The sequence below is a fragment of the Nyctereutes procyonoides genome, unplaced genomic scaffold (genome assembly GCF_905146905.1).
Source record: "Nyctereutes procyonoides isolate TBG_1078 unplaced genomic scaffold, NYPRO_anot_genome, whole genome shotgun sequence".
Taxonomy (NCBI): Eukaryota; Metazoa; Chordata; class Mammalia; order Carnivora; family Canidae; genus Nyctereutes; species Nyctereutes procyonoides.
Genome location: NW_026575047.1, coordinates 25174572 through 25198140, shown reverse-complemented (window position 1 = coordinate 25198140; position 23569 = coordinate 25174572). Strand labels below are relative to the sequence as shown.

The 23569-nt window shown below is 42.5% G+C and overlaps 1 protein-coding gene across 3 annotated transcripts in view; it reads left to right on the top strand.

Annotated features, from left to right (window-relative positions):
* RAB28 (RAB28, member RAS oncogene family) overlaps window positions 1-3480 on the top strand; it is a 103261-nt gene extending 99781 nt beyond the window's left edge. Inside the window, exons 7-8 of one of the 3 annotated variants that reach the window (XM_055326421.1) lie at window positions 1178-1272; window positions 2529-3480. In XM_055326421.1, the coding sequence (XP_055182396.1) occupies window positions 1178-1267 (90 nt within the window). In that variant the 3' untranslated portion in view covers window positions 1268-1272; window positions 2529-3480. The remainder of the gene's footprint in view (window positions 1-1177; window positions 1273-2528) is intronic. The other 2 variants (XM_055326422.1, XM_055326420.1) reach the window with 2 other exon arrangements.
* The last annotated feature ends 20089 nt before the right edge of the window (window positions 3481-23569 follow it).

The window sequence follows — 23569 nt, the reverse complement described above, 5'->3', positions numbered from 1 at the left end:
CCTATTCAAGGCTAATATACCATAGCATCCTCTTCATTTACTCTGAGTTGTTTATTCAATCTTTATAAATATTATCACAAACAACTGCCTATATTAACATGTTTTTCTATATGTGTTAACTAATAGATACTAATATGAAGAAAGATTTTCTGAAATATTTGAAAGCATAAAAAAGGTGAGGCTAAATTCAAGTCTAAAAAATTTGAGGGAAGCGTCTTATCTCTATCATACATACTTGTCATACGTGCTCTTCATCCTGAGGGTTATTGCAATCAAAAACCTAACAAGGTAGTTTTGATTTTTTGTTTAGCAAAACTCTTAGATATTTGAAACAGTAGCTATCATGCTTATATATTGTATGTCAGGACTTTTTTTAAATGATAGAAAAGTATATTTTGAACTTGTTTATTTCTATATAGAATTTGGAAGCATGGAGGTTAGGGCTGTGTGGGACAAGGGAATGAGCATCAAAAAGAAGTCTCTGACAAGTAATATTTATTATTAAGTGTAGAGATTGTAAGTGGCACATGGCTTCCTCAGATTTATGCATCCACTCCCTACCTTCAGAGAAAATTAATTACCCTTTCCCCTGTGGTCAACCCCACAATGTATTTAAAGTCAACTAGCAAAGCACTTATCTCCTATGGCAATTAGCTGTGTACATGTTTCTCTCAGCATTTAGTCCAGAACACCTTGTGGACAGAGCCTGTGTCATTTACCTGTGCATTCCCAGTATTAAATGACTGGCACGTAGTGTAGAGAGATCTTCAGTAATATTTGTGGAAGAGATAGAATTAAATACTTTTACCACACTTTAGTATGGAAAAGCCTTGTAATTCTCTGTTGTCCTTTATAGTTCTGGGTGTTATAGATGTTATGTATCATTGTGATACTAAAAGTAGAACTCCCAACTTGTCGAGGAGGTTCAGTAGACAAGGCTATTTCAGTAATTAAATAGAGTTGCAAAGAATAATGTTTCATGGATGTTCATTCATTTTCTTTTCTTTTATATGCATATATTCTACTGTTTCTTCTGTGACATGTTTAAATTTGTATTTCTGCTTTGGCGTTCCCTTCTATTTTCAGTCATTGAACATACTTTCAATTTTTTCTTTCTCCCCCCCCCACACCGCCCCCCCTTTTTCCTCCTCTTGCTTGTGTTGTACGGAATTGGCAGCATATTGTCAGGGCAGAAATAGTGAAGTACCCGGAAGAAGATAATCAACATACCAACTCTGCTCAGAGTAGAATCTGTTCAGTACAGTAGTGCAGGTATTAATGGGTAAATTGGTTATAATTTGGGGGAGGAGGGTGGGAGAATTAGTGGATGCTGTCTTGCTCTTTATTCCTTATGAGTAGAGAAATTCAAATGATTATTGTACATTATTGGGAATTAATATTGTTAATTGTAAGTCCTGTTTTAGAACTTTGAAAAATTGATTCTGTGCCAGGAGACTGACAAACGAGGAATTGGAACAAATTAAAATAACATTTCAGTTGCTTTCAAACATATTTGTCTTTATGGTTGTGTTTATCACATGTGCAGTGAAGTGGAGAGTTGAGACGGTTATTTCATTATTCAGTCCTTCCCATTTTTCCTGAAATAGCATGGTAATTGAAAGAGTATTTTTAAAATTTGCCTTGAATTACCTTTCTTTGTCTGCTTGTGTGTGTGCAGACTTAGTAATAGAGTTGAGAACAGTGAAAGAGCTGTTTTAATTTAAATTATTACTTAGGGCACATTGCTAAATTCATCATTGACGATATTTCTTGAAATGTGGGTTACAGGGATGGAAAGAAGAGTTAAAAGTGTCTTTTGGTTTAGATTATTTTAAAAACATGAATATGAGGTAATTTTCTAAATATTTCATTCTGTATTTTGTTAGAGTCATTATTCATAACCCAATAGTGAGCTCTTTGGAAGTAAGTTAGGGATTTGGGAGGAAAGTTTTAAAATTGGAAAAGTTTTAAAAATTGGGTTGCTCAGTACATTTCTCCTTTATATTTGACTCCTATTTAACATTTACACGTTTTCTTACTCACAAATTGCTGCATTCTAAAAAAGTTATGGCTGGATATAATGGTTTATTTAAATATTAATAAATGATGACATATTTTACTTTGAAATTATGAGGTCTTGCGTATGAATTAAAATATGTGAATGACTAATTCTAATTCCTTTGCTTTAAATTATAACCAGGGTTTAATTTTTCATACTGGTTTGTTAATTTTGTGTTAGACTTGTGGTAACCTCAAGTTAATGTCATAAAACCAGGAAAGACTGAGTAAAGGAATTGCTATTCTGTTCTTAAAAAGCAAAAAAAAAAACCAAAAAAACAACAAACCCAAGCCTCACTCCTCAGCATCTCAACTCTACATTAGTTTGTTCTGATGGATTCAACTCTGGCTTCATTTATGATGTCTGTCATCAGGAGTTCACCATAGTTTAGAAAATAAAAATATACTTTAACGAGCTCTTTCTAAATGTTCTGATGTTCTGATAATAACTCTGTTTTCTTTTATGACAGAGGGTGGTGAAGGCAGATATTGTAAACTACAATCAGGAACCTATGTCAAGAACTGTTAACCCTCCTAGGAGCTCTATGTGTGCAGTTCAGTGAGCACACTCTACCTTTGCACCAGTATTCCTGGCTGCCCTTCACCCCCGCCCCCATGGCCAGGGGCCTCTAGAAAGCTGTGTTATCAGTGGCCATCTCTGTAGCATTCAGTTAACACCTTCTCCCAGCTTCCTCAGTGTACACCGCCGCCACAGCTGACGCAGGTCCTTGGCCTGAAGGATCAACTTCAACTTCGGGACAACACGCTTAGAATTCAAATGGAAAGCCTTTTCTCTGGAATTAAACTGCTTCACTGAAAAAGAATAATTTTGGTTCTCTTTACATTCTCCCTTCTTTTTTCTTCGACGTGAACTTTTTTTAGACAAATATGAAAACGATACAAGTCTTGATCAGCAGCTAGGATTTGGCACTGCACAATTTCATTCTCTTATCTGAACTACCTGGCAAAGTGCGTTTCAGAGTGCAAACACTTAAACAAGTAATATATTTTATCAACAGATACTTCAGAAGGCATTCTTTTGCTGTCTATTGTGAGTGAAAATATATAAAGTTGTATCCAACTGAAAATGCTTGAAATAAAGCTGTAATAGATATATTTTTTTCATTTTTTAAAAAGGGCCTAAACTGTTTATATTGTAATTGTAACTCACAAAGTAGTGAGTATTTGCTATTGTATTTTTATTACCATGTCATGGTCATTATGTATCGTGTAATACTCAGGTTGGATGGCTTTATGAAGTTTGGTAACTGTTCAGCTGTTGCTCCACATGGACTTCCTCCTCCAAACTGCCCAAGAGCACTCCCAGAATGAGTCCCGACTGTTGTTGGATCATTGTGGATCAGACTGTACCTGATGTTCAGATGTTCTTCTTCTGCAAATAAACTTATTTCAATTACTTTTTTGGAAGAATTTTCTTTCAGGCGTCTTCCTTTTAGTTACAGTAAACAAAGTGTATATGGATACAAAATGAAGGATCCTGTCACCTTTAGTAAGCTCTGTCTCTTAGAGTCATTAGGTTATTTTGTTGGACTGATTCAAGTCCGTAGCCTGGCATGTCAGGGGTCCACATGAGGGGCATCCAACCTCTCTACATTTTCTCATCCTGATCTCCTGTGCACTGCGTACCTCTGGGCCCTGGCCTCACTCCTGTGTGCTTTATGATGCTCTGCCTTCCTGTCAATGCTCGGGTCCCTCTGCCTGGAATCCCCCCCCCCCCCCCGAACGTCCATCTTCTGTCAGCCACCCTTCAGGCACCATGAGGGCAGGCTCTGTTTCCCTTGGTTACAGTTGTGTTGTGTTTTTTGTACTAAGGCACAAAGCCTGGCATAGTCGGTGCTTCGTATTTGCTGCATCAAAACAGGAATGAAGGCCATCCCTCCGCAAAGCCAGTCCTCATGTATACAGTGCAAGTTGCACATGAGTACCTCCTGGATGGCCATTGTCCCATCCTGCCTCGAATCACAGTTACTTGTGTCCTCCTGTTTCATTACTTAAGAAGCCACGAACCTACTGAGAACAGTCTGGTCTGTTCTATTTCACGCCTCTCTGGAGTGCCTAGCAGGGTGCCTTTCTCAGGGACTTGCCACGGGTATGGATACCTAAATTTTGGACACCTAATTTTACAGCTATAAGAGATTTTAGAAAACTTGTTATTTCATATCCTGCGTGGCTAAGGAAACTGTACTTTGGAGAGAAAAAGAAACTCGCCGGAGGTCATGGAATCAAAGCTAGATCCCATAGGAAATCTGTCTCAAGGCCAGGGTGACCCTGACACTTTCTCAAGAGTGATTTGAAGTTGAAGAAATTTTAAAGATTGTGACTTCTGTAGTCATCAGGTAGCAAGTCCAATCTTTCTCAGATCTGATTTCTATACTTTTTATTTTATAGCTAAATTAAGCAGCCTTTTATGCCGTTCAAGGTGATAAGCCCTTCAGAGTATTTCATTTTATCCTTCCTTTCAGCATCTCCTAACTTGCTGGCCAGTCTTCTAGGGACAGGATATTCTCCATATATTCCTTAGAATATAAATTTGAATAAAAGTAGCTCAACTCTCAAGGACCTTACAGTCTAATAGGAGAAATGTTTGATGTTGCTATTTTAAAAGCTGTGACGGAGTCTACTACTAAACTAAACTTGCCCTAGATTGTGTGTTCAATAAGAGATGAGGCCATGTTCTTGTGGTCATTTTGTGTTGTTTTTACATCTATGTGGAAGATTTTCAGATTTTTTTTTCCTAATCCAATTACTGCAGGTATGATTTAACACATGCATATGATTGTACAAGCTAAGAGCTACAGGCATTCTGGAGGAGGCAGAGAGAATTATGAGAGGTCTGTGATCACACCAAAGCACTTGAGTTGGGTGTTTATGCAATTCGAGCACTGAATGGGACTGAGCAGGGGGCAGTAGGAAGAATGGCCTTTGTTGGGTTGCTTTGTCCTGGACATTTTCAGACACTTGTCACATGATCTATTTTTTTTTCTCAAATTAATCTGTGACAGTATCATTGCCCTCACTTTACACATAAGGACACTAAAGCTGAGAGTAAGTGAGTGATTGCACTAATTCCCGCCTCGAGAGAACAAGTGGTAGAACAAGGATCCCCACAAACCATTTCTGAGATAGGATGGACAAGGCTGCGTACCGATTTAGTCTCCCTTCCATTTGTGAAGATCATACACCTGACCTCCTTCCTGGGAGCTGACCAAGCCTGATTGTTTCAAGAAGTAGTGATGGTCCTTGCATCTTCTCACATGACCACCGAGACCAGTAGTGTGGTCCAAAGAGTCTGGTGGTGGTAAGTTTCTTCTCTGATCACCAAGGTGAGGATAGAAAATGTCCCTCCCTCTCCACTCTGCACCTTTTTCCCATCGGCCTCATGTCTTTCCTAGCTAAGCTTGACCCATCATTGAGAGCCTTTTGGTCCAAGGAGAGCAGGCACAGTGAACATGCAATAGAGCATATGGCCAAAGCAGATTTCTGAATTCCATATTACAATTTTCCCCATACCTCGGTTTTTTATTTTTGAAACAAAAACGTAGGATTCATGCTTATTTTACTTTGACTGTTACCTCTCCTGTCTACAGTTTTTAATTTAAAAAATTACAAGTCTTTCCATCTAGTTTTAGGCACTTTGTCTCCTGAAGACACATGCTATAAAGTTTCAAACACATTGTGGTCACTTCTGGTGCTTATTGAACTTTCAAAAAACACAAAAGTTTTCAGCCAGAACTGGTCATTGGATGCTGCCTTTCAAGTGCACCCTCTATTATGTGTGGCAAACCGCTCTGGAGTGGTTTTTGGAGTGGCCCAAAGAACTCCTGTGACTGCTTTATTATTCCAGGAGGAGGTAAGCCAGGGCCCTTTAAAGTCGATCACTGAAACAATGTGATGGAGCATAATAATTTGTGTGTCATTTAAAAATAGAAAAGTTTTCTGGCCATAACCCATGGTGACTGCTGTAACATTGGACATCCTGGAGAACGGTTGCAAGATTCAAAGGCAATGGAAATGTAGACCTACTGAGCACTATAATAGATGTCTGTTTGCAGCCTCCCTGGCATCCACGCCTCCACTCCTCCCAGCAGCTTTTCCTCATTGCCTGGTGGATCCTCCTCCATTTTCAGCCACTCATAGCTCTGGGAGTGGATCCTCATTGGCTTGAACTCAGGATGTTTCCCCTGCCTCAGGGATTGGCTCAGAAATGAGGGGGTAACTCCATGAAAGCTAATGAAACTGGAAGGGACATTTACTGAGGTTTCTAAAAAAGAAAAGAGAGAAGAAAAAAAAAGCTTCCATCCCCTGAAGTTTCCAGATTACTCTTTGTACTCTTTGCCCACTGGCCTTGAGTGAGGAAGGCTATGGCTCTGGGCAACATTGGCCACCATCTTGAGGACACCGAGGGAGGGGGCTGCCCAGGTACAGAGCTGATGCCAAGGGGGCAGAGGTGAGAAGTGAGAGAATCCCAGTCCCTGAAACTGAGCCCATATCACAAGTTGTTTTAACAGCATGACTCAATTCCCTTTATCATTTCAGCTACTGTTAGTTTATTTTTTTCTTAATTGTTACACAAACAACTATGATGTACGGGGGCCTTGACTTGGCATCAAAGACAGGGGTAAACATGATCTGTGTTTTGTCCTTAAGATCTTAGTCTATGTAGGCACATGTATAACTCACCAAAATGTAATCAGACTGTTACGTGCATCAATAAAACTGATAAGATACGGGAAGATGTGGCTTATCAGTGAGTGTGGTCAAATAAGGATTTCAGGTAACAGGAATCAGAGTCACCCATGTAACATAATTACCTTCAAAAGGAAATGTAATCTTAGGCTATGGAGATGCATTCTCTGAGGTGATTTGTGCATGCAGATCACCTGGAGAATCTTGATTCAGTTGATCCCAGGTGGGGTTTGAGGTTCTGCATTTATAACAAGCTCCCAAGTAATACTTAATGTTGCTGGCTTTTGGATTACACTTCGAATTACAAGTGTAATTGCAAGACTATGCTTACAATATATTTCCCCTTAAACAGGTACCCCTCTTTAAGAGGATGACAGAGCACAACCGGGTAGTGATGAGGGGATCCGATGTCATATAAAACAGTTGAAGGAAGACAGTATGCTTAATACGGAAAAGAGGGCCTCAGAGAGACTCTGATGTTGGTCTTTAAGTAGGTGAAAGAAAGACAGCTGTAGAAAAAGATTAATCTTCTACTGTAGAACCTATAGGACCTCAGAAATAGAATGGGTAGGTAGAAGCTGTAGAAAGAAGATTGAAAACATCTGCTTCCAAGGACGGAAGAGATTGCTTTATGGAAGTATTGTATCACATCTCAGGTCTGCAAACTCATGTGGCATCAGGGGCTAGGTAGGCAAATAAAAGAATAAAACGTGATAATTTTATATAAAGAAGTAAGGAGTGGGTGTTAAGCTGGAATGCCCTGTCTAAAGCCATTCCAATCCAGTTTTTAAGTTCTATCAGCCCAATAAAACTTCTGTATGTATAGAGCCACTTTTAGCCCATATAGAATCGTTGTGCCAACTGGAAAAACAAAATGTTCTTTTCTCAAGTCACTTGAGATCATCTTCCCTCTTTTAGAAAATTGTCACACTGTTTTGTTAGAATGAGGCATTTTATCATCCTGGAAAATAGGTGATAAATCTACTCTACCTGTGATATGAATGGCAACCCATGGATGTCCATGGCAGCCAGACTGCAACCCTTGGGACTGTAAACCTTAATGTCTGGATGTAAGACGGATGCAATCAGAAGAGAAAATTATTTGTCAAACTTTTACTTGCAAAGCAAAATCACTGTGTTCATACTGGGCCCTGGGGGCATACGCTGCCCAGGGATATGGTTTCTGGCCTCACGTCTTCAGGGCCTTGAGTGAGGCATCCTAGGGGTCAGGGGAGAAGCCATACTTCTTCCTGTGGGAGGGGCGCTGAAAGTAGGTGAGCTCTGCCTGGACCAGCATGAAGGAGTGGTCAGGACAGACTTGATAGGAAAGGTGAGGCCCCGACTGACCGCCTGGCCCAGACACCCTCCCTCCTGACACCTTCAGCCCCGAGTTAAGCCGACTTTCTGTAGACTAGGCCCTTTGGGCTGAGCTCAGAACCGCATACATTCCATTCTGTCTGGTCCTTCATCGCATCAGTTTTCCACACTGGAGAGCTGGAAATGAGAGGAAAGCAGACTATTTGTTTTAAAGTCCTGCTTCCAAATTGTATTGAATGTCCCTAGGCCTCCCACGCTGTAGATTGAAGTGAGGCTCAGGGCTGGAGGTTGGGCTGGAGAGGCAGATCTCACTGGCATCGTGCACAGGCCAGCTTAATTAGCCACTCTCACCTAAGCCTTGTGCCCTGGCCTCCTCAGGCCTTAATTAACCCACATCCACAGGTGGCCCATGAATGGGATTCCTAGCCACTGTGTCTGCCAAGCCCCTTCTCCTTTCCCACTATTGCTACCCTCATCCCTGGTGCCTGCATTTGTCCAAAGGCTCGCTTCCTTCAGAGACCTCCACAATCTGCTGCTCATGCAGCTGTGAGAATGAACTTGGCCCATGGGTTTGAATTAAGTTACTCTTGTTCCAAACTCCTCAATGGCTCCCCATGGCCCTTTCCATGAAAGGAAAATGACTTCCTCAGCCTGACATTCAGAATCCTCTAACAGTTTCCCCATTCTTTCTTCTGAGACATCTGTTCATCTTCAACTCTGGTGACTACGTCATTCTAGCAAGTGGTCCCTCACCTCTGTGTCTCTATTGGCACTTTTTCTATAGAAAGAGGAACCCTGAAGAAGCAAGTTAGAAAACTTGCTTCTACTGGCTCAAAACCAATTGGCTGTTTGACTAGTCGAACCAGTTAATGTCTCTGGGCTTAGTTTCCTGAGACCCATTTGTGAAGAGCAGTTATATTTGCTCTTCACCAGGGCTTATTATGGATGCAGTGTGGGTATATACTGAGCTCTTTGTAAACATCTTCTCATCTGGTGTATGTGGTAATCAGCCTTCAAGATGGCCCTACGACCCTCATCTCCTGGTGTTCACGTCCTGTGTTATCTCCTCTCATGCTGAATTAGGGCTAACCCACGTGAGCCATAGAATACTGCAGACATGATCTCTAGGAGGAAGTCCCTCAAATTGCTCCGACTGAGGGAAGCCAGACACTATACCACATAGACATTCAAGCAGCAGGGGAGAGGGCTACCGAAAGTAGACATCCCACCGATAGTGAGCATCCACTTGCCAGCTTATTGATGCAGCCAGCTTGGAGGTGAAACTTCTGGCTTTTAATCCGACTGCAATTTCATCAGAGACCCTGTGCTAGAAGCCCCCAACAGAGGTGCCCCCAAAGTGCACAGAAACGGCAGAGGCTAATAAATCATTAATGTTGTTTGAAGTCACCAAATCTTGGGACAATTTGCTTCACAGCACTAGGTGGCTAATGCAGTGGGTATTTTTGTTCTCTTTGACAGATGGGGAAACTGAGGCTTAGGACAGTTTAATAACTTAGAGGTTGTACAGTTAGGGAGTGATAAGACAGGGATCCAAACCCAGGTCTGCCAGGCTCAGAAGCTTGACTTTTTCTTCTTCTTTTTAAGTTTATCTAAGTAATCTTTACACCCAATGTGGGGCTCCAACCCATGACCCTGAGATCAAGATTCACACGCTCCTCCACCTGAGCCATCCAGGTGCCCCAAAAGCCTAGCTTCTTAGCTATTGTGTGATATTCGTTACTTATTAGTGTCCCTGTGGCTGATTCACAGTAGGTGCTTATGCTTATTAAGCACTTTGAAATGAATGAACAAACTACTTTGACAACTGAACATATAAATGAATTGCATATATATATATATATATACATATATATAAAATGAATATTTGCAATCTCCATTAAATCAGGTTGGAGTTTTTTATTGCCTAAGACTAATTTATTTAAAAATTTTAATCTCCAATGGAAAGACCCCTATCATTTTTCTGATTACATATTCTAAAATACTCATTCACTGTTGGTAGGAATGTAAATTGGTGCAGTCATTGTGCAGAACAGTATTTTCTCAAAAAATTAAAAATAGAACTACCATGCAATCCAGCAATTCCACTTCTGGGTATTTTTCTGAAGAAAACAAAAACACTAATTTGAGAAGATATATGTGCCCTGTGTTCACTGCATCATAATTTACAGCGGCCAAGATATGGAAACAACTTAAGTGTCCCGTGATAGACAAATGGACAAGGATGTGGTATATATGTCTAGTGGAACATTAGATGTAAAAAAGGATGAGGTCTTGCCATTTGTGATGGACTTAGAGGGTACTGTGCTAAATGAAATAAATCAGAGAAAGACAAATGACATATGATTTCACTTACGTGTGGAATCTGAAAAACCAAATACACGAACAAAACAAAATAGAAACAGACTCTTAGATACAGAGAACAAGCTAGTGGTCACCAGAGGGGAAGAGGGTGTGGGGATGGGGGAAATAGGTAAAGGGGATTAGTAGGTACAAACTTCCCATTATAAAATAATTAAGTCATGGGGATGGAATGTACAGCATAGGGAATATATTCAATAATACTGTAATAACTTTGTATGGTGACAGATGATAACTAGACCTGTCACAGTGATCATTTCATGATGTATACAAATATCAAATCGCTATCTTGTACATCTAAAACTACTATAATATTTTATGTCAATTATATATATATATATATATATATATATATATATTTAAAAAGCCTAATAACTGTCCTATTCCTCAGCAATAATCACTAGATGACTTTTCAAATCAGTAGGGAAAGGGTGTATCATTCAACAAGTGATATTAGGACAATCAGCCAACAATGAGGAATAAGCATAACCTGGATCCTTGCCTCAAGCAAGTCCACTCAAGCTGTAAATAAGATAAAACTTTAAGAATCATTTAAAAATACTGTAAAGTAATGCAGAGAACAATAAAGAAATTAAAATCACCCCTGCCCTGCTCATTATTGTTGACATTTTGATGAAAAGCCACCTTCCAGATGCCTCTGTGCATCAGTCTGCAAGTCCAGAAGCAATACTAATGAGTTGCATTATATTAATTTTGAAATTAGTGCTTAACACTAAGTGATAGTACAGGTATTTTCCTACATCCATAAGTATAAACACACATCATCGTTCTCAATGGCTTCCTGGTTTTCAAGAGTATAATATGGTCATTTATTTAATCATTCCTCTTTCTATGGATATTTGTTGTTTTCCCAAGTTTTCACTGTTATTGGAGACTATGCTTTGTTCAACATCCTACGTATAACTTTCTTTATTTGCCTTTATATACTTACCTGTGGAATAAATTTTAGAAGTAGAATTCATATAAAAATTTTATATTTTCAGAAATTTTACCAAACTGCGTTTCAGATATATTGTACAACTTATCCTGCTAATGGCAAGTGAAAGTGTCCACTTCCCCGCAACCTTGATGTCCTTAGTGAATTCCTCATGTAAATTTAGCAGGTTCGCTGACTTGCCTCATGCCCTACGCAGCACTGATGTGGACCGACTTTCATGAACAATCATCAACAACCGTGAGTAGAGGCAGATACGGTCTCTATGTGACAGTGAAGACTTGAGTCTACAGTAACATTTTCCTGCTGCTCTATTTTGGTCTTAACATGGTTTAGATGTCAGGTGGTGCCCTACATACCCAGTAAATATCCTTAGAAAGCTTTCATTCAAAAAAATTTTTTTTTTATTTTCCTTATTTTTCTCTGCCTTCCTCTGAAGTCTTCATTGTCCTTCCACCCTCAACCCTGCTCCCACCAGGTAGAAGTTTCTAAGCCCCTGGTGCCCTGGACTCATGGAGGTGAGTCCTCCAGCTTTTCATCTGACTGCATCCTCCCCACACACCCCGGGCTGGAAGCACCCGGCCGAGCTCGTGTGGCACCACCATGCCATCCTGCACCAGTGACTCCCCTTGCCCTGCTGCCCTTCCCACAATGAGAGAAGAGCCTTGTTGTTTCTGTCTCCCTGGTGCCAGGCACTGAAGGAGCACCCAGTGACATTCACCGAGTGATAGGTTGTCAGGAATAATCCAGTAACCCGTGGGAGAGCTGGGAAGAGCTCCATCCTGGACTCTGTGGACCGAGGGCCTGACCTTGTCTGAGCCGCTGGCCCACTCTATGACCTTGGGCAAATTCCTCCACCTCTGTCAGGCTCCGGGTCTTTATTTGCAGCGAGTTCGATACATGCTCTCTGTGGTTCCCAAACTGGCTATCAGAGTGACCTGAGAAGCTTGACCAAATACCCATTCTGGAGCTTGATGCTAGTTGCAGGGCCCCAGATTCTGTTTGGAAACCACTGGCCAAATAGAACGTATCTACTGCTCCCCTGTGTGACCAAAAACGTATTGCCAATTTGAAGCCTCCGTTTGCAAATCTGTAAAATGGGATGATAGCCATGGTGATTATCCTAGGAACTTCCTGGGGCTGACGTGAGAGTCTAATCATGGGCAGAAGGACTTGGAAAAGTTCTAACAGTTCCAAACAAGCATGTGAACTATTGGTCTTTTCTGTATGCTTCTCTTGGTGTGACCTGGAGTTGGGTTTTGGCTCACAGAGCCTGGGGGAGCCCCCCGCCCCCACCCCTTGTCCTGGATAGGCAATCTTCTGCTGAGGCCCCTCTTTTGCTTCTTTCACCCGCAGTCCAGATTCCCTTGAAATCTCCTCATTTGTTTCTAATTTGGAGGTGAGGAGTTGTTTCCTCCTGTCTTTCCAAAGACCCTTGGCTCTTGAGCCAGCTTAACCATTTCCTCTTACCCCACCCCATCCCCCATTCTGTCCCTATCCCAATCCTCTGACACTTTCTCAAATTTGTCTTCCACATTGGCAGGTGGCCCACGAACGGACTGGCTAGCTGCCCTGTGTTTGGGTCGGGGTGGAAGGAAGATGCCGTAGAAGCTGACACACAGCTGAGTGATCCAAGATGTGTGCTCTGTCTCACAGCTCCCTTCCCTAGCCCTGCACAGAGCAGATCTAGTCTGGCTTGTCCTCAGAGCCCCCCCCCCCTCCCCGCCAAGACAGTGGAAAATGGGGGACGGAAGGGGAAGGTAGAGGGAGGGTATGGGGGGTTTACTGAGTGACTAGCTTCTCAGCACCAGGTCCCAAGCCAGGCACTTTGCACCTCTTTTTCACAACAGGCGACCTTTCTCGCACATCTGCTTTGCCGTGCAGTATTTACACAGGCCATCTGGTTGAATCCTTGTCCCCCGCCTGCAGTGGCAGTTGTGATTCTCATCTTACAGATCAGAAGGCAGAGACTCAGAGGAGTGATGGGTCTCTGTCCAAAATCACACGGGCAGCAAGAGGCAGAGCCGAGATTTGAACCCTGTTCTTAGTGACTCCAGAATCTGCCCTGCCCCGCGGGAATGCCATTTATTCACGCTCCATAGTTAGCCTTTATATTTCCAAGGAAACACTTGAACTTAGCATGGGACTTCTTCTGAGTTTTTGGAGCCAAAATTATTTTAATTTTATGGCTAGGAAAAATGTAAACTTACATTTTCAGCAGACCAGAGATGATAAAGTATGCATTTGTCAAATAAAATTCTTTGCTGTGATAAAGTAAATCATTCCTTGGCCTTGTAAAAAATTAGGCCTCACTTGAATGGTTTCCCCTGCAGCCTTTGCTAATATTTCTGTTATCTCTATTAGGGATTACAATGATGAATGCCTTTTATTCGCATCGTTAAGCACTTCAGTGAATGTGTGAACACACGGAGCATCATAAGTCATAGGGAAATGAAACAACATGGTCTCCTGGAAAGTAAAAAAAAGTCTTGAGAGCCTGACTTACTGGGGTTAGCATTCTGTCTCTGCCACTCTCTAGCGATGCAAACCTGGTCAAATTCCTTAGCTTCTCCGGGTCTCAGTTTCCCAAATGTAAAACATAGGTACTACTTGGCTGACTGGGTAATTTTAAGGACGGAATGAAGTGACATAGCACTTTGCACAATTTCTGGCATGAAGTAAGTGCATAATAAATGTCAGAGTTATTATTGGAATAGCTCTCAAGGTAACTAGTTATTTAATGACGTGCCCGGGCTCACTTTAGTTATTAGTCTTTTGGGCAGCAAAACTTCGTCTCGCTAGGCCTTACTGTCTGGTGGGCCCCAGCAGCTGATGCACCTCTGCCCCAGTTAGAAATGGCTCAGGCAGGAGGCAGGTAAAGCTAATTAGAGGGCATATCAGTTGAGATCTTTTTGGCTTCAAGTAACAGAGCATTTAACTTACAGTGTCTTAGACAATATCAATCACCTCTTATAACAAATATCCTCAGGGTAAGCTGATTCCAGGGTTTTTAAACTAAGTTGCTCAAAGACGCCACCAAGATCCCAGATGCTTTCCTTTCTTCTTTGCCTTTCTCAGTCTGTTGGCAGTTAGGCTGGCTGCCTTGTGGTCCCAGAATGGCTGCAGTAACTCCAGGCTTTACATCTTTATACCGCAAAATCCAAAGGTCAGAAATAGGAAAGGGGGTCCATCCCATCCTCATGTCTCCTCTAAAGAAAGAAGAAAAATTTCCTCAAAGCCCCACCTCCCAGAAGACTTCTCATTTCTTTTGTTGGACAGAATTTTATCAAATGCTCAGCCCAGACTAGTGGTAATGGAAAAGGTTAGGGCCAGTGACTCTCAACTCTGGAGGAGAGAGAATTGGGAAGCTTTTAAAATACATACCGATGCCTAGGTTATACCCTTAGAGATTGGTTTACTTGAGCACGGTTGTGCCCTGTTGTGTACTCAGGTGAGCATGTATGTGCATACACACTTCAAGATGATCATCTATGGTTAAGAATCGTCGGTGTAACTCTCCCAAGTTTTAGCCCCTCGTATGTGGAGTGCCTTAGCCTTCACTGAAGCTCATGGCCACAGGATATCTTAGCCAAATTGAAATTCTGGAAAGGTAAGTGTGGCTCTTTAGACATCCAAAGGAATCTGCCAACAGAGGTGCAGCTACAGGGACTTAGGGAAGCTCTGGAAAGAAGGAATGGAATAGGAGCTGATAACCCCTCTCATCTGAGACACTTGCACTCTTGGGGGTTGGGCCCCCTTGCAGCTGTGATATGCCCTCTGGAGAGCCTGCTCCACCATGACCACGGCTGCTTATGATTGAAAACGCAGCTTCCTAGCTGAACTGAAGATCCAGTGTCTCTGAATCTCTGTGAATTGGTGCTTTTAACAAGCTCCCTAGTTGATTCTTACGCTCATTGATGATTCAAGAAAACTGCCTACTGGATTTCACTGTCAGCACCGTTACCACAAGCCTTCTGAAAATGACAAATGCCTCCTTTTCCTAGAAAAGTCAGGATACATGGATTAGGGCACACGACATTGTGAGAAGAACATATACTAAAATCTGACAGACTAAGTGAGAACTCCGGTTCTACCACCTGTAAATTGCATCAGTTTGGTTAACTTGACTCTCTGAGCCTCGGTTTTATCGAGAACTATGAGGAGAAGAATATTACCTGTTGGAGAGGTTTTGAGGTTAAGCAAAATTAGTGCAGTGAGAGTAGCCGGCACAGATTAGGACTCAGTACATGTTAATGTTTGCAGAGAGTGGGTTTTCCTTTTCCAGATAAGAAAATATACTTGGACCTGCCCTGGGGTCCTCTCGGCCTGACCCAAGTGGTTGTGACCGGAATATCTATCTGACTGAGGCAGCAACAGCTAAGTTCTAGTGTGTCGTTTGGACAGGAGTCCCAGCACAGGGTGGGCCAGAGAGGCACCCTGGGAGGGGTGGGACGGGCAGTGGAGGGGAGAGAGTAGGTGAAAGGTCTTTGATGGCCACATAGGAAAGAGCAAAATGTGAGTTCTGGCTGGATTCTAGGCTGTACCAGAGCCTGCAGAGTCCATGCTTTGCTGCTTAATGCAAGCTCTGGGCATGGCCAGCCTCCCTGCTGTCAACCCGGCAGCCTCTTTATCTGCCTACCACCCAGGAAAGAGTCAAGAGTAAACTAGCAGTTCATGGAAATGCACTAAGAGGTCACTGAACCAACATGTTATAGTTAATCTGTTAAAAACAGCAATGCTCCCCACCGCCCACACCCCATTTGTAAACATCTCCTTGATAAGCTCTTTATAGCATATACAACCCAGGAAGGTGAATGGAATTGCACCAGCTGCCCTGGAATTGCCCACCCCTGTGCTTGCCCAGATGGCCCCCTGATTCTGCTTAGCCCAACCTAACCCTACTCACATGGACCTACCTGAGCAGCGCTCTGTGTTTCTCCTGGGCTGGGGGCCAGGGATTTCCAAGGAGGAGAAAGGCCTTTAAAGAGGCCCTCCATCTTTAAAAGGCTCAGAGAATGGGGTATGAAGTAACTCTGAGAGACACTTGGTAGGGGCATGATCGTGGACTGAGAAATCAAGCAACCCCGAACTTGATTCTGGTTCTCAAGCTCCATGCTGCGTGGCTTGGCAAGGTAATGAGTCGCATCCTAAATGTATTTTAATTTCTGAAGCTTTAACTCCACACACTTGGTAAAACAGCATGAGAAGAAGAGAACATTATAAATAATGTGGGTGGCTTTGCCTGTCAGTCCATGCAGTTGAGCACGTACCCTGGAGTGAGTGGCTCTATGCTGAGTCGGTTTGGTTCTGCTTGTCTCCTGTCTTGAGGATCTTGTTGTGTTGGCTGTAATTCAAGTATTTAGGGCAATCATATTTGACTGCAGACCTTTTTTGCTTTGCTTCCTAACTTCAGAATCCAAGCCCTGGGTAAGAAGGGATTTCATTCTATCTCTACCCCTCACCCCCATGGTAGTGGCACTGCATAGGCTGTATTATGTCATGTTCCCTCCCAAAGTGGGTGTCTCCTTAAGGGAGGAATCTGATTCTTCACCAACTTTTTGTTTCCCTTGCTACTCTTCTCTCTTAGAGCCTAGAGCAGAGCCCTACACTTAATAAATACTAAAACGAACATTCAGTGCCTGTCTGCCCCCAGCTCATCCTTAAATGAAAGCAGAAACTGGAACGTTTAATTGCACCTCACCCTCTCTTGCCTCCTTGGTCAACTCAGGGTGGGTTCTTGACCCAAACGGACCAGTGAGTTCCTTCTCTAGGATTACTGAATTTAGAAATGGAATGTGGCTTAGAAATGAAAGATGGACACAGAGTTTTTGATGGCATTCAGACCCCTGGTTTCCAAATCCTAGAGTCCAGAGACCTGTCTGTCCTTGAGTGAGACTCAGTATCCTTATAAGAAACTCACAGGCTTACTTAAGCTAATTCAAGGTAAACTTCATTTACTTGCAGCCAAAGTAATCTTAAGCAACAAACACAATAATTTATATAGAAAATGACCCCATGTCACTTGGATTGAAGGTTCAAGAGAGCCCCACTGGCAGAGATCCTCACAGGCAATCCTGCCTTAAGAATGAATGCTGCTGAAGGATATGGGAGTGGCTGTAGAGCTGAAGCCATGAGTTGATACACACAGGCCTGGACTGTCACTGCTTCAGCAAACCCTGATGTTCGTATACGCTGTAGGTGAAAATCTCTCAGGTCAATCAGTTTGGGTGCACTGGTTATGTGTCCTCAGGCATAATTAAGGAACTGTTGGCTTTGCCTTTCCCATAATGACTCCTCCTTCAAGCAATTGCAGTTTGGGGAAATGGCTCAGCCTCAGTGCTTTGGTTCAGTCCAACTTAAGGCATCACATTCCCATTCTATTGCTTTTGGTAAAACCATAACAAGCTATTTTGGGAGGCAATGTGAGCCTGAGATTTAGAAGACCTAAATTCTAGTTTGCTATGTGATTAAGAACAATTTGCTTCATCTGTCCGGACTTCCACTGACTGCTTCGTAAAATGTGAGTATTAGATCAGGAATGGGACATGGACTTGTCTTGCTGCCCTTCTCCCACCCTTGCAGCTAAGCCTACTGCCACCTTTCCACACAAGTTAACCATACAGTGTTCAGTGCACAAGCTCTACGGAGCCAGATATATACCCTTATTTTTCTACAACAAACTTAACTTTTGTCTCAAGCCCCTTGTACATTTGAATGGTGTGCTCTGCCTTTGCCAAGGCTTACAGACAAATTCTGGAAGATTTTTAAGGGGCTGTTTCTTTTGGTCTTTACTACCATCTATCCTCACCAGCATCCACAGAGACTCCCCTTGTTATCCTGTCTTGTCCTCAGTCATTGGCGGTTAAGTAACTTGCTCACGGTCTCAGACAGTTTGTAAATGACCACGTGGAAATACAAACCCCAGGCTGTGAAATTCTAAAGTCTAAATATCTAAATTCTAATATAGACATTTAGATATAGATGTTATCACATATAGATATAATAAGTATATACATATAATTGTTTTTCTAAAAATTTATTTTAGAAAGAGAGAGAGAGCATGTGAGTAGGGAGAGGAGCAGAAAGGGAGGAAGAGGGAGAGGGGGAGGGAGAGAAGCCCAAGCAGACTCTGTGCTGAGGGTGGAGCCTAATATGGGGCTTTATTTCACACCCATGAGATCATGACCTGAGCCAAAACCAAGAGTCAGATGCTCAAATGGCTGAGCCACCCAAGTGCCCCATGATTCTGCAAAGTCAGCAAGGCAGGTTTCATTACCCCCATTTTACATTTGTCAAAACTGAAGCTCCAGTTTTGTGACCTATTCTAGTAAGAAGAGGGCACAGAGATTCTAACCCAGGTCTGTCTCCCTCCAGCCCCTGGCTTCTCCCTGTAAAGTCCCTGACTCAATTATATTTGTAGAATTAGGTGAGACCTTTGGCAAAGTATCCAATGGAACATGTGCTAACTTCAGGGCTGGCTGGCACCTCTTCACCTGCCCCATGGGTGAGGACAGAAGCTTTCCTGTGGTTTGGACACAGCTCTTTGGACATAGCAACTGAAAGCCTTGTGTTCATGGCAGAGGCAGTCTTCAGATTCTCCAGCAGAAGGGCAGCAAAGGAAAGGGGGAGTAAATTAGGAGGCAGATGGATGGTCCCATCACGTGTAATGTGAAGAATGGGAGAAAGATTTCTAGCTGAGGGAAATGCTGTCTGGAGCTCTGATTCTTGGAGACATTAATGCGGAAGGGAGGGAATTATCACCTAGGAAAAACTTATCAAGTAAGTCTTATTATTTTAAAAAATTTTCAAAATAAATTCAACAAACTTGTAAAAAATAAAAAACATAGTACTAAGAAGCAAGCACCTGCAAAATCTCTACACAGTAACATGATCACAGTTGATAATAAATCATTTAGAAATCTTTCTGGTTCCTTTTTTAAAAAAAACTATTTTATTTATTTATTCATGAGAGACACACAGAGAGAGGCAGAGACACAGGCAGAGGGAGAAGCAGGTTCCCTGCAGGGAGCCCGATGTGGGACTCGATCCCCGGACTCCGGGATCAAACCCCGAGCCAAAGGCAGTTGCTCAACCACTGAGCCACCCAGGTACCCCTTTTCTGAAGTTTCTTATGAAGAGAATTTTAACTCTTGGATTGGTAATCATTCATCTTTTTTGTTTAGCATCACTTTATAACTCTTTTTTAATATGGTCATATAGTCTTGTAACTATTATTTTTATGAATATAAAATATTTTATTGGGTAGATATACAACCATTTCCCTCTTTTTGGACACAGAGGATATCCCCAACTTTTAAGCTATGTAAATGATGCCGTTTCTGTCCTCTGTTCTTGCAAAGGAATCACTGCCTACCTGTGTCTTCTAGGTACTATCTCAGATGAAGCCACAGCACCAGTCCTTTCCACATCTGTTGCCAGTCTCCTCCCTGGGAACCTCCCGTGGCATCTTAGAGGGTGGATGATCCCATCTCTCGCCTGTATTTTTAACCCTTTAACCCTGTGAGCCATGTGTAAGGCTCTCCTGTCCTAAAATATCCTCCCCCACCTTGACCCTGAGTCCACCTATGATCCCACCTAGTCTCCCGCTCCTCACCCCCATGTTACATACCAGGGTATTCTTGCTTCTGTCTCCTCTATTCTACTGAGATTGCTCTTGCAGAGATCCTCAGATGGCTCCTGTGGACCTTTCTTTGTGTGCATTTTTAGGACCCTACTGCTCCACCTGACTTCCTTGGCTTTCATGACATTGCTGTCTTCACCTGTCTCCAATCTCTCTGTGCCTTGGTCTCCATCCCCTTGTGCTGGGCTGTCTCACCCATTTCTCATGTTGGTGCTCCCAAGGATCTCATTCTGGGCTGTCTTATCCTCTCACTTTAGAGACTGTTTTTCTTTGCCATTTCATTCATTTTCAGTTTCAACCACTCCCAGTAGTTGCTAACCTCTGTTATCGTCTTGAACCATTCTTCTAAGCCTTGTTCAGGCCTCCATCCTTAGAATTTACAAATACCTGTCAAGAGCTTCATGTGTGCTGGGATTTGCACTAGATTGGCTTCAAAAATGGAGAAGGTATGGCTTCTGAAAATTATATGTCCATTTGCTGTTGGACGTTTCCCCTTGGATGATGCACACACATTCTATGACTCCTCTCCTGCCCAGACCAGCTCCCATGACTGTGCTTAGTTACTGGTATTACCCCCAGCTACCCCAGCTAGGTGACCAAGCCAGAGACTCAGGGCTTATCCCAGACTACTAGTGTTAACTTCAATCTCTAGATCCTGTGACTCTGTCAATGAATGTTTCATAATCTATACACTGACACCATTTCCCCTCCCACTGTAGCCCTATCCTTGGGTCACATCTCCTATTTATTATTTTGCAGTTACCTTTCATTCATTCTTCTTATCTTTAAGAGAGAGAAATAGTGTGTGGTGTGGGGGGGGGCAGAGGTAAGGGGAGAGGGGGAGAGGGAGAGAAGGGATCTTAAGCAGGCTCTGCCCTTAGCACAGAGCCTGATTCAGGGCTTGAATTCATGACCCTGAGGTCATGACCTGAGCTGAAATCAAGAATCAATTGCCTAACTGACTGATGCTGCTGAAATTGCCTTTTAATGGACTTGGGGGCCTTTAGGATGTTCCTAACCACAAATATGGCTGAATCATCCCCTGGTTGAAACTTCTGATGGCTTCCTATTGCATATGGGATACACTTTAAGTACTCTCCTGTGATATCCAAGTTCCCTATCCTGCTAGAGACATCCAAGGGCATCCCGGCCCTTGCTTGGCCCTTTAGCTATTTTTCTGCCACTCTGTGTCTTACACTCCATGCTTTATAACACTGAACTTCTTGTAGTCTAACAGTCATAATTGCTTAGTAGAGGCATTCCTCCCTTTACTTGAAATCCATTATACTCGTGTTTTACTGCTCCAGTTCAATTTTTTCTTTAAATCTAACCTCAGGGGATCCCTGGGTGGTGCAGCAGTTTGGCGCCTGCCTTTGGCCCAGGGCGCGATCCTGGAGACCCGGGATCGAATCCCACGTCAGGCTCCTGGTGCATGGAGCCTGCTTCTCCCTCTGCCTGTGTCTCTGCCTCTCTCTCTCTCTCTGTGTGTGTGTGACTATCATAAATAAATAAAAATTTAAAAAAAATAAATAAATAAATCTAACCTCAGGCTTCATCATCCCAGAAAGCCTTGCCTGGTCTCCTCCTCCTCGTGTCATGGGCTTGGTCACCCCAGGTTGTGTACAATCCTAGCAGCCTGTACATGTCTTCTCCACTATATACATCGACACTGTTTATCTGTTCACATGTCTGTCTTCCTGAGGAATCCAAACAAATGTTGAACAAATTAATTGTAAAAATCCCATGTATGTACCTAGAAATTCTTTGTTAAGAACCGGTCACTCTAGTTCAGAATAATTTGTGCCGTCTCTCGTCATGAAAGCAGGGGAGAAACGTGTCCACAAGATTATCCAAAGTTCCCAGTTGGGCCCAGAATTGGGATTTCACCTTTGACCTCCTGACTTCCCATTTTAGGCACCCATTTTTTGACCACAGCAAAGCTCCCAGAATTTCAAGGCTCTGGACAAACTCTCTGCCCTGCAGATTAATTTTAGAGTCATTGAAATTCTGCCAATTCTGGGGGCAACGATTGGGAGCCAGGCTGACAACCAGCAATGGAGGAAATTGCTCTGTGTCTATTTCAAGATGAGAGAGTTGTAACCACGGTCCCTCCCCCAGTGATGCTGTTCGAAAAAACATAAATTTAATACTTTCATGAAACTCAATCTTCTAACCATAAGAGTTTCAGGGCTCTCTTTGATGTTCAGGAAAAGTAGCTTGGTGCCAACGTCTTTTGCACATATGGTGTGAAAGCCGCCTGGCACATGAGCTCAACATCTTGGGTCCCTAACTATCTGGGATAAATAGTTAATATTTGTCTCAATAACTTCACAAGTATTTATTCAGTGCCTGCCATGTTCAAAATGCATCATGTTGCTGGAGAACTAGTACAGATTTCTGGGGCAGATGGAAGGGTGTTCACGTCTTATCTTGGCCCCTACTGGCTGGACTTTGGCAAGCCCCTCTTCCCCCTGAGCTTTGGTATACTCATGTGTGAAATGGGTTTTGCATATTTACCTTTCAGGAATATAGGAAGGATTTTGTGAGGTAGAATAAGAAAGAGAGTCTGCCGACCACATAGCACCTAGTACCTAAATGTTCACTTAAGACAGAAACTAGGAGAACTCAGTTTCCTACAAGTGTAATTTGAGTTGACAAGTTGAGGCTTTTATCTTAATACAAGTAGCATGAAAAACCATTAGGGATGCATCAATTAGAAATATATTTGGCTGCAGAACACATAAACCAGTGGCGAGCCAGTAAATGATTAACAAGTGACTCTCTGGGGAAAAATAAAATGCTGATTTGTAGTTTTTGCTGATTTTCATGGTAGAAATATTCCCACCAGGGCTGATTTCAAGCTCCCATTGTGATGTCACCAAATGTGGAGGTGGGGAAGATATATAGTATCTGGTAGAGTGTACTATCATGTAGTATGGAGTCAAGAGATACATGCTATCCCCACATTCAGATATAATTCATTTCTATAGCCTCATGAGCATAGTTATAGCAAAATTTGGAAAATATTTGGAATTGATGAGTTTTGAGTATTTATTACTTTTTAATGATTTGAGTGTAAGATTATGTAACTTACTTTTTAATAATGTCTGAATTTGGACCACTAAGTTTCTGAAAATTTAACAATTCTCTCTCAGGAGCTGGTTCAGTCAGCTGCAGCACACCCCTGCACCAAGTCCTACTCTAGTGACTTAAACACTCATGTTTTATTTCTCTCAGGTGATAAGAAATTCAGGGATGGGTAGCTTAGGGCTGGTGGCTCAGTGAAGTTATCAGGGACCCAGACTCTTTTTGCTCTGCCATCTTGAGTATGGTCCCTTCATCATCATGGGTGTTGCTGCAAGGTTGCAAGATGGCTGCTCTCCCTCCAGACTCCGTATTCACATCCCAGTGTAGTAAGAAGTGGGTAGGAGAAAAAGGGTGGCATGTCTTTATTTGGGAAGAGACACTGTATAGTTTGCAATTGGCTGCTGTAACAAATTATCACAAGTTTC